This window comes from Neopelma chrysocephalum, unplaced genomic scaffold (genome assembly GCF_003984885.1).
Source record: "Neopelma chrysocephalum unplaced genomic scaffold, ASM398488v2 Primary Assembly neopelma1_125, whole genome shotgun sequence".
Lineage (NCBI taxonomy): Eukaryota > Metazoa > Chordata > Aves > Passeriformes > Pipridae > Neopelma > Neopelma chrysocephalum.
In genome coordinates, this window is record NW_020897787.1 from 316,112 (window position 1) to 330,843 (window position 14,732).

The 14,732-nt window shown below is 59.4% G+C and overlaps 1 protein-coding gene across 2 annotated transcripts; it reads right to left on the reverse strand.

Annotated features, from left to right (window-relative positions):
• Nucleotides 1–701: 701 nt before the first annotated feature.
• SLC9A5 (solute carrier family 9 member A5) lies at nt 702–14,563 on the reverse strand. Of its 2 annotated transcripts, XM_027698327.1 has the most exons (16): nt 14,431–14,563; nt 9,258–9,560; nt 8,410–8,573; nt 8,050–8,128; nt 7,138–7,315; nt 6,782–7,002; nt 6,409–6,611; nt 6,027–6,116; nt 5,826–5,896; nt 4,989–5,118; nt 4,738–4,826; nt 4,491–4,617; nt 4,207–4,377; nt 3,579–3,644; nt 3,205–3,340; nt 702–2,839 (listed from the first exon to the last, which is right to left on the reverse strand). In XM_027698327.1, the coding sequence occupies exons 1-16, from the start codon at nt 14,561–14,563 to the stop codon at nt 2,373–2,375; spliced, it is 2,628 nt and encodes an 875-aa protein (XP_027554128.1). In that variant the 3' UTR covers nt 702–2,372. The 2 variants fall into 2 exon arrangements, with proteins under 2 accessions (XP_027554128.1, XP_027554129.1); XM_027698328.1 differs by lacking the exons at nt 8,410–8,573; nt 9,258–9,560; nt 14,431–14,563 and having other exon boundaries at nt 3,205–3,378; nt 3,575–3,644; nt 8,054–8,123.
• Nucleotides 14,564–14,732: the final 169 nt, after the last annotated feature.

Consider the following 14,732-nt stretch of genomic DNA (forward strand, 5'->3'; position numbering starts at 1 on the left):
GGAAACAACCTGGTGCACTGCCAAAGTAATCGTGTCTGCAGGAGATGCTGGCACTGAGGCCCAGCACACAGAGCACAGCTCAGCCAGCACCGCCGCCGGTGGGATGCAAGGCAGATGGGGAATGTCAGGAGGAGCAAGGGCTTCCACAGGGGCCAGCACAAAGCTCCCAGGGCTAGGAGCTGTATTTCACCCAGCCAAAAAGGACCTGGGGGTGATGGTAGATACCAGGTTCAATACAAGCCAAACATCCACCGTGTGAATCAAGTAAACCACACTTACTCTCCTTCAGGTAAAGCAGGACCAGGACATCAAGGGAAGAGCAAAACCAGCACACTCCGATGCAGGGAGGCTCCTGTGATCCAGAATACCCTGAAACAGACCTCTTTGAAGCACATTTTTGGCAAGGAGGGAGGCGTTAGGGCCATGGGAAGATGTGGGCTCCCAGCACGCTGCTGCTGTGCCGCAGCCACGGCTCAGGGCACAAGGGCTGGCTGCTCCCTCTGCACGGCCTGACGATGGCTGCAGGCAAGCACCTCTCTGGAAAGAATTTCACATTTTCCACAAACATTATGGAAACCAGGAAATCCATTTAGGCACATCGGGGCTGGGGCCTCAAGTGGAAAAGAATGGAAAGGCACGGGAGGAGAATGGAACCAGGATGGGCAGAGGTTCCCAGACAGCAGAGAGACCAGACTGCAATGTCTGCTCCAACTCGTTTATTGAACATTACAAAATACTCTGCATATATTTTCACATTATAACAATATTCTTGCAAATAAGATATTAAGTCTTGAGTCATTTGTGGTGCCCGTGGCTACAGAAAACACTGACCCAGCTAGAGATTTAGTATGGCCCAATATCAGAAATCAAAACCAGAATAAGTCATACCTGAAATGCAAAACTATATAAAAACCTTTTAAAAACCTCATGCTCGTCTGGTGGGATTGCCAAAGGGTCTCTGCCGAGCCCTATCAGCAGTGCCAGGGGTCCCACCAGCTCACTTGCCCCACATTGGGCTCACCCACCCAGTGCATCCGAGTGTCCCCTTGGCACCCGCTGTCTCAGCACACCCACAGAGCTGGAACAGGCAGCTTTTACCCACTTTGGGGCATTAATAGTCCAAGTCTCCATTTTTCTCTAAGAGGAGCATTCCCAACCCTCCTGCACTGCCAGTGCCCAGCCATTGTGCTCTTTTGTGTACTGAGCAGTTCTTGGGGAGCAGTTCTTGGCCCTTGGGGAGCAGTTCTTGGCCCTTGGGGTCACACCAGGAATAATGCACTGTGTGGGCCATTGCCACCGGGTCCCACCACCCTCTCAGGAGGGAGCAGGGGTGGCTGGGAGGCAGGCGGTGGGGACAGACTTTTGAAGATGCACTCAGCTCACACCCATCACCCCTGTTCCTTATTTACATTCATACCTGCTGCTGCCTCCACTCCTTGCACCACGGCCAGCCCTCCCAGATGATGGGCCCCAGGCAACTGGAGCGTCTGGGACGTGGGCAGGACGAATGCCGAGGATGCTGTGCAGGGCAGCTGCCTCCTAGCAAAGCCAGAAAGCCGAACACCACAGGTGTTGGGAACACATCCAGACAACAGGCATGAGGCTGGCACAGCAGGTTGGCTGCCAGAGGAGTCCCTGTGCGTACAGGTTCACTAGTCCAGCTCCTGGTGGAGCCAAACCCCAGGAGCGCTGCTCCCAGTCCTGAGAAGGTCGTGGCCTTGCCTCTGTGGTGCCTCCACAACTGGGGGAACACAGAGTTGCCGTGGCAAGGAGCCCATCTCTGGGCACCTGGCTGAGCTCCACGCATGCTGTGAGGAACCAGCACTGTGGCCACCACAAAGTCAAAGGCTCGGTCACTGGGTGGGGATGGGTTCTCATGCACCGGCCACCACTCCCAGTCCTGTCCCCAGAGGTGTCCTACTCACAGCCAGGCTGAAGATCAGCTCATACTCCTACCCCTGTGAGCAGCCACAGCCCATGAGCCAGCACCCCCACACCTCAGGCCAGCACAGCCACGACAGGATTGAGTCTGGTTGGGATCCCAGCCCTGGGAGGAACATCTCTATCCTCCCGGTTGCTGAGATGTGTAGGGACCAGAGAGGAAGAATAAGATTTGGGGTCTGTGCCTCCCTGGGTGGACAGGGCTGGTACCTGCTGTCGCAGCACAAAGCCAAGTTATCGACCAGGTTTGCATCAGCAGGTGCATGAGCAAAGCCTGCCCTGGAGTGCAGCTCCAGGAGGAGTACTGGCTTCTCCTGCCACTCCTGGAGTTTATGGAGACACACACAAGCTTTACAACGCAAGACAGCGGAGCAGTCAGCAGGTCACAGCCCGTCTGCAGCCCCCAGCCCCTTCCCCACCCACAGGGTGCCTCAGAGGTGGCTCGCTCTGTGGAACATCAGCCGCCTGGGCTCCACGGTGGGTGGCATCCTGCCCTGCTCCTCCGTGGCCATCAAAGGCTGCAGCTCCTGCTGCTCAGGGCCGTCTGGGCTGCTGTCACTCTGCGACCGGCCGCTCCTGGAGATGTGGCTGGGGAACTGGAAGCAGGAGCTCTGCTCTGGCGTCACCTGGCTCGCAGACTGGGGTTGCTCCTCCAGCACGGGGCAGACGAATCTCCTGTGCTGAGGTCCGCTCTCAGTGCCTGGCGGGGAAGCGATGCTCTCCAGGGAGGAGATGCTTTGGTTCCAAGCCTTCTGCATATCCACTGGCACGATTTTGGTGGTCTCCGAGGAGACGTAAACAGCCAGATCAGCCTGGTCTCCTTTCCATGGCAGCTCCTTCTCTGCCAAGGTGGGCGATGGTGGGATGATGCAGGGGCTGGGGCAGACGTCCAGGCTGCCTGTGGATGCAGAAAGAGAGACAGTGAGAAGGAGCTTGCACAGTTCTCAGTCTCTCCTTGGACCCTGCAAACATTGCAGAGCCACCCGCTACCAAACGGCCATAGAATCTTAGAATATCCTGAGTTGGAAGGCAGAGTCCAACTCCTGGCCTTTTGCAGGACAACTCCAAGAATCACACCCTGTGCTGGCCCGGGGATGCAGGAAACACCAGGGAGGCTCTGCCATGCCTCCAGAGGACAGTGATTCTCCCATTAATGCTCTGCTGATTTTGGTTTTGCCCAGGCCTAGGCAAATTTGCTGCACAGGTGGAGGAAGGACAACCTATCCAATGGCAGCTGCCCTGGGGCGGGGCATCGGTGCCTACCAGGAGTTGTCTTTCCCTGCAAGACCTCGTCGGTGGCTCGAGCGACAAACACGATCCCTTCATCATCCTCTCTCTCTGTCTCCGAGCTGTCGCTCTCCTCCTCCTCTGAGCTGACCATCACCAGCACAGGAGCTGCAGCCAGACAGAGGGAGTTGTTTTGGAGGATGGGGCACCCTGTGGGGCAAGGACTGCATCCATGGGAGAAGGATTTGGTGCCAGTGCAACCCTGGGTGCTGTCGTGCCACCGAGTTGGCAGTGGGCAGGCACAGCGGGTGCTCCCATCCCATCCCATCCCATCCCATCCCATCCCATCCCATCCCTCCTGGTCCCCCTACCAGGACCTGCCAGCCTCACCTGCCACTGGCCTTACCCGTCTCCTGCCAGGGGATGTTTCTCTGCGTCTTCCCATTGGGCGTCTCTTTGGTCAGAGAGATGTTCTTCTGTGAGGGAAGAGGGACTGGCTGGGACCAGCCCTGTGCAAACCCCAACAGGTGGCCCTGCAATCCAGGGTGACCCTGGCCATGCAGATTCCCACCCTGGCTACATGGCAGGTGGCAGTCAGTGGTTCCTAGTCCTTATGCTTTGCATCCCCATGGCCCTACAACAAACTGCTCAGCTGCAATGGCTTCAAAAGCCTCCAAACAAGAGAAGACACCCAAGGCTCAATTTAAGGTGCAGCGTCACACTTCTGAGACTGGATCTGCACCAACATTCCGGATGCTTTATGCTGAGTGCTCTTGGAAAAAAATCCTGGCTTCTCCAGGGCTTAAGACCACTTTGCTCAGGGAAGAGCAGTGCTGGTGTGGTGGGGACACATGGACACGTGACACCTGCATGATCACACGCAGAACTGAGATGAGCTGAGCTGCTTTCACTGCTGGCTATGGAGCTGCCAGTGCCCTACAGCACCTCACCCATACCCCAAAGGACCTCTCTGACTACATCCTGTGGGAAGCCAAATCTCGGAGCTAGGAAAAGAGCAGGAATTTGGGGAGCGCTTGCCTTCTTCCTGCCCTTTTCCTTCAGCCTGGCCTTGCTCTTGGAGGAGCAGACATTGTGCTTTGTGGACTTGAAGGTCTCCAGACGCCTCTTCATGTTCTGCCGGAAGATTTCTTTATCTTGGCGCTCTTGTTTATCTGGAGAGATGAAGTGACGGCTGTAGCTGGCCTTGTACTGGCCGAGGGAGAGGCAAAGAGACACAGGGTGAGCAGCTGGCCCCGCAGAGCATCCTCCATCCCTGCTCCTCCTGCGGGTTCAGCCGCACACCACGGCCTGGCAGTGCTCACCCGCCGGCGGGGCTTGTAGAGGCTCCCTCGCAGCACGTGGTGCATGGCAGCATCCTCCTTGTCCCGGCGGCTCCGCACCGTGTCGATCACCTGCAGGTCCAGGCACGCGCCGCTCCCGCTCTCCCTCCTGCAGGCAGGTGGAGGGACTGGACTCCATGCCCGCACTGTGCCAGCCCTGGCACAACCCACCCCCAGGGAAGAGGGCAGCTGTGAGGTCCCGGGGGCTCGGAGGGATGCTCGTACTCACAGGAGGTTTGTGACCGACGACTCCGACATGGACGTGCGGCTGGGCATGGAGGGCAGCGCCAGCTTGGCAGCCGAGAGCACGTGGCCACCCTGGGAGGGGGAGGGCAAGGCTGGCATTGGGGCAGCAAGGACCCAGCTGGGCTGGGGGGGGTCCCCACTGCCTGGCCGGAGGGTTCACATGTGACCACACATGGTAGAGGACCTCTCCTGTCAGGGCCATCCTGCCACCTGGCCCCCACCACGCGCCCTTGCCTGATCGACGAAGCTGATGGCATCACGGATGTTCAGCTTGTAGTAAACATCCCAGATCTCGTCCCGCAGCCTGTAGGCAGATTTCCGCATCAGGAGCTGGCTCAGGTACTTCTTGTCGAACTGTTCCCACCTGTCACGAGATGAAGACACAGGCGCTTCAGCTCCCACCACGCAGCACGGCCAGAGACACCTGCCTGTGTAAGGATGAGTGTCCAAACCATGGCAGAGGGAGGCTGGGCACACGGGACCTGCCTGGGCACAGGGACACACTGCCAGGGAAGGCAGGAGGGGAGGGGACATGCTGACCCTTCATCCCTGCCCAAGGGGAAGCCAGAGACCAGCAGGTCTGTGGGAGTGGGACTGGGGCCGGTGTGGCTGCCCTGCTGGAGCACTTCCCCTCCAGGAAACAGGCTTTTTGCATCCTTTTCCTGTCGCCATGCTGCAGATAAACACTGCCCAGACAGGAACAGGGCTGTTCCCTCCTCAGTGCCCAGCAGAGCTCCATCCATGAGGAGGCACAGGGCCACTGCCACCCCCACAGACACCCCACAGCCCCCCAGCAGCTTCAGCCTTGACAATCAATGCCAGCTCCACGCCATTCCCAACAGCACCTCCCTGGCCTCTCTCTGGGATGCCTTTGGGACTTTGATCTGCTGCACAACAGCAGCCAGATGGTACCTATCCAGACAGATGGACAGACAAACAGCCTTCCTGGTCCTGCTGCCCTGCCCTGACTGCAGGGGTGTCCTCCTGTGGGGACCCTGTGATATCCCCACGGCTGGCACGTGTCCTCCACCCAGCTGATGGCTGGCAGAGGGTCCTGGCTAAGACACTCACTTGTCCCGCCAGTAGTGGTAGCCGTGGTGCCCCACGATGTCCTCCACTGCTGCCAGGATGTGGTCAAAGGCCTTGAGTGAGGGGAAGAGGGTGAGAGTGGTGGCAAGGCTGGGGGTGCCCCGGGGGTGCCGAGGCCGTGCATGGCCCTCGCCCAGCCCTGCCAGCGTGGGGAGCTGGGCAGCCTCTGGCACTTGCACCTACGTGCTCGTGCAGCTCCTCATTCAGCGTGGGCTTGTGGTGGTCACTGCGCTTCACCTTCAGCCACGTCACCAGGGGCTTGATGGTGAGGCCCTAGAATGGCAGGAGAAGGCAAGGGAAAGACTGGGAGGGCGAGAGGGTGCATGGCTGGGGCACGGGGAGCAGAAGCAGCGTGAAGTGACCGGGGACAGTGGCTGTGCCAGCCACGCGTGCCCCTACCAGCCCGACCCCCTGTGCCATGTCATAAGCTCCCAGCCCCCTTCCCCTCCTCCCTGTGACTCCCCTTGCTGCAGGAACCCCAGAGCCAAAGCCCATCAGCAGATTTGTAAAGAGAACAGCTTGGCCAGGCACACACCATCACTGCAGGCACAGCACCCATCCTCACCTGCACAATGACAGTGAAGAACACCACCACGATGGTCGTTGCCACAAAGTAGTCCTTGGCTTTCACCTTCTCCCTGTCCAGCAGGATGACCAGGGCAAAGGCCACGGCCCCACGGAGGCCACCATAGGACATGACCACCTGGTCGATCCTGTCCAGGGGGATGAGGCGGAAGCGGTTGAGCACGCGGGTCTGGAGGACAACACCTAGGGAAGAAGGAGAGCCTGGGATGCTGGAAGAACCCTGCCCGCTCCTGGAGACAGCACAAAATCCCAGCCAGGAGCCATGGCTGGCCTTGTGCCCCAACCTTTCTTGGGAAGTACCCCTTTTTGGGGATAAGGTGCCACCGGCCAGACACACAGCAGGGCAGACTGACCCACAGCTCTGAAGAGCAGGATAAAGAACAGGGTGCCCAGCACCAGTGCTGTGTCCCACGCCCACTTGGAGGTGTCCACAGCCGAGATGCCCAGAAACATGAAGATGATGGTCTCTGAACTGCTGGCCAGCGTCTTCATGGTGTATTTGACCGTGGTGCGGGATTTCTGGGAGATATTGGCCTCCACGTACTTCTTGCAGCAGATCCCACAGAAGGTGACTCTGCAGAGGGGCAGAAGGAGCTGGCATGGCCCTACGGCAGGATGAGGAGCGGGTCTGCTCGCTGCCTCTTGCTGCTCAGCACTGCAGCCCCGACCTCCTGGATCCCCTCGGGGGGGGGGGCACCCCAGTACTCACGCCAGGATGGAGGAGAGTGAGACCATCTCGGCAGCGAGGTACGCGACGTAGGCCAGGAGGAAGACAAAGAGCGGCTCGATGATGCGCACGCGCTTGGTGAACCGCGTGATCAGGGCCAGGAGGAAGGCGAAGAGCAGCCCCACGGCCGTGCCCCCCAGGCTCACCAGGAAGAAGGAGGCTGTTGGGAGGAGGAGAAGACTCATCTGCACCAAAGGCAAGCGGGCCCAGCTCCTGTGGCCCACGGCCACACCACACCGGGCTGGCCAAGCCCTGTGTTCCCACCCGGGTCCCCACCAAGTATCTCATGGAGCATGGAATTTTGGGATGTTGGGATGATCCCAAAGCATCCCCTGGAGCAGTTCTGTTATGGAGACAGGCTGACAGAGTTGGGTCGTTCTGCCTGGAGAAGAGAAGGCTCCAGGGAGATCTTAGAGTCTCTTCCAATATCTAAAGAGGCCACAGGAGAACTGGAGGACTTTTGACAAGGGGATGGAGTGACAGGACATGTGGGAATGGCTTCAAACTGACAGAGGGCAGGATTAGATTGGATATCAGGAAGAAATTCTTCCCCGCGAGAGCGGTGAGGCCCTGGCACAGGTTGCCCAGAGAAGCTGTGGTTGCCCCATCCCTGGAAGCATTCAAGGCCAGGTTGGATAGGGCTTGGAGGAACCTGGGCTGGTGGGAGGTGTCCCTGCCCATGGCAGGGAGGTTGGAACGAAATGGTCTTTAAGGTCCCTTCCGACCCAAACCATTCTGTGATTCTCTGCTGGTGGCCAGCATGTGTCCACTGGGATGGAGATGACAGACCTGGGTGCTCAGTGCCCACCCCACAGGACAGCAGCACCCAAGCTTGCCCCTCTCCACTTCCACAATGGAGGAAGAGGCAGAGGGGCTGGTGTGGCACATACTCACCTACCCCCTTCACGTAGTCTGTGGCGTGGATGTGCGCTGGGCCCAGCTCCACAAAAGAGTTGAAGACCTTGTACAGCACCTGCAGGCAAGGCAAATCCTTTGAGGAATGCAGGATATCCTGCCTTGAGAAGGGCAGGATGGACCCTGTGGAAGAGGCATCTCCTGCCCCAAATCTGCCAGTTGACACAGCTCATCTCAGCAGGCCAAGTCCCCCCGGGCCAGGAGAGAGGAAAGACCAAGAGAGCATGACAGGGGTCTGCCCAGAGCTTGGGGGTGTCACCTGCATCCTCTGACCTGGGAGAGTCCAGCACCCTGGATGGCACTGGGCTCCACATTGGGGTCCCCCAAACTGCAACTCACCACGGTGACAGCATCATTCAGGAGAGACTCGCCGAACACGATGATGAAGAGGGTCTCATTCACATGGACCTCTTCAAAGACAGCCAGCACTGCCACGGGGTCCACAGCTGAGATGAGGCTGCCGAAGAGCAGGAAATCCATCAGCCCAGCTTCGACGCCCGGATCTGACAGGACAGAAGGACCCAGGTGAGGCAAACCATCCACCCCTGAGCCCCTCTCACCAGGCCAAAATGAGCCTGTCCCTCATCTGATCCCAGCTGCAGCACCTCAACTGGGAGTGCAGTGGGATGAGCCCAGTGACAGTGTTTCCAGACCTCTGGGGTGCCCCCTGTAAAGCGGGGCTCAGCACATCCTTGCTGCAACAGGAGAGGAGCATGAGGGATGTCCCCCTTGGCACCCAGATGCATCTCTGCCCCTCTGGCAGCTACCACCAGAAGAGGCTCAGCAGCCCCACCTCAGGTCCAGGCATCAAGCAGTTCCTCAGGTCTCAAGAGAGCTCAAAACACAGCCCAGGCCAGCCAGGGCCAGTGGCTCCAGCCAAGGACAGGGAGCACGGCGGTGAGCCAGCTACGCCAGCCAAGGTCAGCGACAAAAATAGCAAAGACACAAATCAGCCCAGTGCCAAGCAGGGCCCATTTGTCCTGCGAGCTTGACTGTCCTGCCAGAGCACCATTCCCAGGATGCCAGGACCCAGAGCACCACTCCCAGCATGCCAGGACCCCATTTGTGCTATAATTCCTAGGAATCCACAGCGGGGACAGGCAGTGGGCTATGAAATCGGGGTGCTTTGCACCTCCAACCTGTTTTTCTGTGGGTGTGGTCCAAGCTGGGCAGCCCTGCACACCCACCCATGAGCCCGGCCCGGTGCAGCCCCCAGAGCGCTGTGCCGGTGGCAAAGGAGTTCCAGAGCGTGCCCACCACCGCGTAGGTGAGGATGGCACCGATGTTGTCGAAGAACAGCCGGCTGGGCATGAAGTAGCCCGAGTCCAGGACGATGGGGGGCAGAAGGAAGAGGAAGAACATGTTGGGCTCCAGCTGGTACTCAGCTTTCTTCGCCACGGCCAACACGATGCCCCCCAGGACCAGCCCCAGCAGGATGAGGAGGCAGCTCTCCGGGACAACAGATGTCACCTTCCTCGACAGGTGGAAAACTAGAAAGAAAAGAAGAGTGAGAGCATCAGCCAAACAGGCACATGGACAGAGCATCCCAAATCCAGAGGCTCCACGGAAGGGTTGGGTGATGCATGATGGATGGGGGAAGGACAGGGGAGCACCTCAGGAAAGGCTGCTTCCTGGCCACGTGTGCACAGAAGACCTTCCAGCTACCTCCCAAGTCAGGATTGCAGGTCCCTGATGCTTTGGGATCTCCCTCTCCTCCTCAGCCACTGACTGATAAGCCAAGCAGCCAGGCACTTTGCTTTTCCTGGCCGCTGGTGTCTGCACTTACAGGATTAAAGCAGCCAGTGAGCACGTTCACAGTGTCACGAGCGCTGCTGGCTGCTGCTCGAGTGAAGAAATCCTGGTTCACCGGGACATGTTACCCCACTTGGAGACGAGGATGCTCAGCCCCGGTGACGGGGTGACCTTGTTTGCATCCGTCTCAGCAAGCAGCCAGAGCAGCCAGCAAACCACTGCAGCACAAGCCATGCCAGAGCACAACCTCCCTCAGCACTGGCTAACCTACCTGCATGCAAAAGCACAGGCACTTGGGAGCTGCAGCTTTAGGAATAATCATTTTATTCCGTGCGAGGTTTGGAACAAATCTTAAGCTACGGTGGAACAGGATGTATCCTGCGAAGCAAGCAGAGGATGCCCTGGTATCCATCCATCAGCAATGTGGCAGTGAGCCTGCAGCTCAGGCACAAGCCAGCAGGATGCCAGCACAGGGGACTTGCTCCTCCAGGCACCCTTATCCCCAAGGCCAGGGTGTTCTGTGAAATCCTAAATCAGTCCAGCTTCCAGGCGGGCAACCCCCAACCCTCTGGATTTCTCCTCTCTAGCACAGGGTGCTGTATTTTTGCTGCCCCAAAAAGAGCACTGCTTGGGGAAAGGCTGTCGAGGGTCACAGCAGGTTTGCCCCCACACTGTTGAGTTCTGCCATCACTTGTGACATCCAGCCCAGCTCTGTAGCATGACTTGGCCATCAGAAGAAGAAATCTTCTCCTGGGGAGCAGGTTCCTCCAGGCACTTCCAGAGCTACCCCTGTCCTTGCACACTCAGCAGGTACAAGGGACATCAGGGCAGGCTCTGAGCCATCACTTGGCTGCAAGCCCAGCCCTGCTGCCAACCCAAAACCCAGTCCCTAAAGCCCTTTAGCAGGATTAAAGGTGCCCATTCCTTGTGCCAAGTCATCCCTCCAGAGGAAAAGCTGTGTTGTGGTCACGCATCAACCCCAGGTCACTTGGCTGCTTCCCTTGAAAACCCCATGGACAGACCATAAGGTCTGCCTAGCCCAGGGTCCTGTCTCCAGTGACATAGACTTGGAGAGAAGCCCAGGAACAGGCAGTGCTTCATCAGTAGGTTTCCATGTTTCTCTATGCCCTTGTCATTCTCCTCTGAACCTGTCCCAGTGCTGCTCTATCCTTTCTGAGACAGGTCCCAGTGTCCCTGAGATGTTGACACCCCGGGAACTGAGATCACAGCCTCCTGATGTTCTCCCTTTCTCCTTTCCTAACACCTCTTGGATGATTTGCTTTCCTTCACCACGGCTGAGCTCTGAATTGGAGGAGATAATTTAACGCCAAAGATCTGGTTCCCAACTAGAGACAACACCTTTGAGCCCACCACTCAATTGTGCAGGCTAAGGGCCGCTTCTCCTCTCATTGAGGACCTCAAGAGGTTGCTCCCTGGCACAGTAAGCCCTATCCATGCCATCCTGGCAAGCCCTGGCACTGCTCCCCTGCTTTAACACACTGGAAACACTGCTGCAGTCAGCAAGGGCAGAGCAGTGAGGGATGGTGTGACCTGCAGCTCCATCACCAACCACCTCCAGAGCAAAGAGCCTCTGCCATAACTCTGCCACTGAGCATCCCAGCCACAGATCCTGGGATGTCCCCCCTCAGCTCCAACCACCTCCACTCACTGCCACAGGCTGCAACACAGCCCCCAAGGCCGTGGTGATACGGACACTGCAGCCCTCCAAGCAGACCCACAGCCTGGAGAAGGGACTGGCTGAGCTTCATCCAAGCCAAATTCCTGCTAAATGACCACACAAGCTGCTGCAGAGCCCCGTTCACCCCACACAAGCTGCCTTTGCCGGAGGATGAATGGTGCTCGCTCAGCGCCTGCAGCAGGCTCTGAAACCGCTTTCCGCCCACGGGAACGAAGCTCTGAAGTTTTCAAGAAGGGAACGAGGCGTCCAGCCCCTTTCTGCATGCTCAGGAACATTGCCAAGATCCCTGTTCCCTGCTTCGGCAACCCATCTGCATTCCCCGTGCTGTGGGGGTATGTCCTGGCTGGCTGCAGAGACCCGCGGGGATGCTGTGGGGACAGGGGTCCTGGCTGTCATCCATCATGAGAGTGTTCAAGGCCAGGATGGACGGGGCTTTAAGCAAACAGGTCTAGTGGAAGGTGTCCCTGCCCACGGCAGGGGGCTGGAACAAGATGAACTTTAAGGTCCCTTCCAACGCAAACCATTCTTAGTTCTATGATTACTTCCTGCAAGCCAAAAACTTGGGCAAAGAAAGGAGCAGCATCACAGGGAAAGACCCTGCTTGTGCAAAATCCCCTGGCTGATGAGGAAATCTGCCAGCCTCCCAAGCAAATGGCAGCACACGAGCTCCCCTGAGTCGCAGGGAGCTGCCAGTGGGGACGGGCAGAACGAGCTCTAATTTTACACGCGCCTAGTCAAGGATTTCAGCATTAAAGGTTCCCACAGCAACAGTAACTTAGCCACATGTGAATTAACTTGAGAGCCATAATCCATACTCAGGCATCCATAATACAGGATTTGCCATTGAGAGGACTTGGGGCCAAAACCTGCTCTGCTCCTCTGGAGCTTGGGAAATGGCAAAACACCTAAACCAAGACGGGAGCGGCTGGGGACGGAGGTGATGGTGCGAGGAGAGAGGGTTGCAACCCATGAGGATGCTGCTGAGTGGAAAAATATCTGTCTGCTGGGGAACCCCTGCCTGTGGGGGAGCCATCTGGGGCACGTTTGGGGCAATGCTCCTCACTTCTCTCTTCCCCACATCCCGTGCTCTGACCAAGGACAGAAAAGGCAGCAAGGCCCAGATGGTGCCTCACTGTGCAGGAAGGCAACACCCAAGCCAGTTTTTCCCCGCCCCGGGTGTTTGCTGGCTCGGGGCACCCCAGCATCGTGACTGCCTCTGAGAACAGAGCCCACAGTGTCATTTCCCCATCACCCAGGCCTGGGGCCACTTCCTCCCCTGCAATCACAGGGCTGTGAGCTGGCAGCCCAGCGCCACAACCACAGCGGTTCCTCTGCGCCAGCCTATGCCCAGCATCCACGGCCACCACAGCTGGCACTGCCCTCTCCGCTCCCCAAAATTCTCCACCCCTGGTTCGTCTCCTCTGTGGGCTCCTGTGCACCCTGAGGACTGCACATGCCACCTCTGGGGACACCCATGCCCAGGCTCTGAGTATCCATTGGATACGTTAAGCCAGACAGCCCAAAGCTACCAACCATCAGGGTTGCGTCTCCCAGATGGAGAGGGAGAGTGACCATCAGCTTTCCTCAAGCCTGGAAGAGTGTGGCAGGTCCCGGGAATGATACCAGCTCAGGCCCTCTTGCACTCACTGGGGCAAAGTCCAGGGTGATTAGAGGAGCACATCAAGGGAAAGCTGCACAGGGAGCAGCTCCAGGGAGACGTTTGAGAGAAGAAAATAAGAGCCAGGGAAGGGAATTGTCTCTCTGATCTTCTGCAGGTAGGAGGGACGCACTCAGCAGCTGGAGGTGGCACAGCTACAGCAGAGGGCTGTATTTTTAAGCTTACAACGCCCTTTAATTCATTCCTCGCGATGCTTCAGGACTCCCTTGCGAGAAGGCAAGGAAGGAGAGGACTGTGAGGTCCACGATGATGCTTGGGACGGGCAGAGGCCAGCTGGTGGCCAAAGCTGTAGCTGTCCCCTGTATACCGAGTGCTGCTGCAAGTCCCTGGCTGCTCGAAGACTCCCCTGCCTACTCTGAACCCACTGGTTCCAAACTAAGAGGGTGCTCGCACCCCCACCACGGGGGCTGTGCCCACAGCGGGGTCCCCGAGGAGGAAACCTGCCTCAAGGTCACGGTCTCGTCCCCTGGGCCCAGCACTGCAGGCAGGGGCACTGCGGGGGACCAGCCCCTGGGGACCCTGTTTGGCACCCACGCGCGGGCGTCCCCTCCCCAGCGCCCCGGGTGCTGGTGGGGGAGCCCAGCCCTGCGCAGCTCACACACATCCTCCTTGCGCCTTCCCACACAGGCTCTGGCGGCGGAGCCTCCCCCGGCTGCGCGGTCCTGTGCTGGGGAGCACGAGAGCCCGAGGCCACGCCGGTCCCTGGTGACCCGCTGGAGGGGACTGCAGGCACGGACCCGTCCGCAGCCTGCTGGGGACACGTTCTGCCCGACACTGGCAGCACCAAGCCCTTACCGGGGCTGGGGCGGGGTGGGGGGGGATCAATGGCTTCCAGACCTGCCAATGGCATGTGCCGTTCCAGCCTTTGGGAACACGGGACATCCTTTGGGGCGTCTCTTCCCTCCTCTGCGCCCACCCGCCCATCCATTGCAGGGAAAACAGCCTCTGGCCCCGACCTCGTCCTTCGGGCGGTACCTTCGCCCCGTCCCCGCGCATCACCCCACAGCAGGGCACGGGGGATGCGGCGCGGCGTGGGGCGGTCCCCGACCCCCGCGGCCCCGCTGGGGGTGGTGACCAGCCGGCTTTGCCCCCATGACCCATGACCCGGTATGCGGTGACACGTCTCGTTTCGGGTGCCCCCGGGCCCGCCGGCGATGCCGCATATCCCCCCCGCCTTCCCTGGGGGCCGAGCACGGGGGACCGGAGCGCGGAGAGACACGGGGACACTCACCGATCTTGGCCAGGCTGGCCACCAGGATCCAGGCGGCCACCAGGCAGGGCGCCTGCACCTCCTGCCACTGCCACCGCAGCAGCTCAGCTCCCGCCGGGGCGGCGGGGCCGGGGGAGGCCGCCGGGGGCTGCATGACCCCGCCGCTCCCGCCGCTCCCCGCCGCTCCGCTCCGCCGCGGTCCCGGTCCCGGCCCCCGCCCGCGTCACACGCACGTGGGGCCGCGCCGGGACGGCCCCCGCGCCACGGGCCCCGCCCCGACCGGGACCGGCCCCGCCCGCCCCGCACCCCCGGTACTGCCCCCG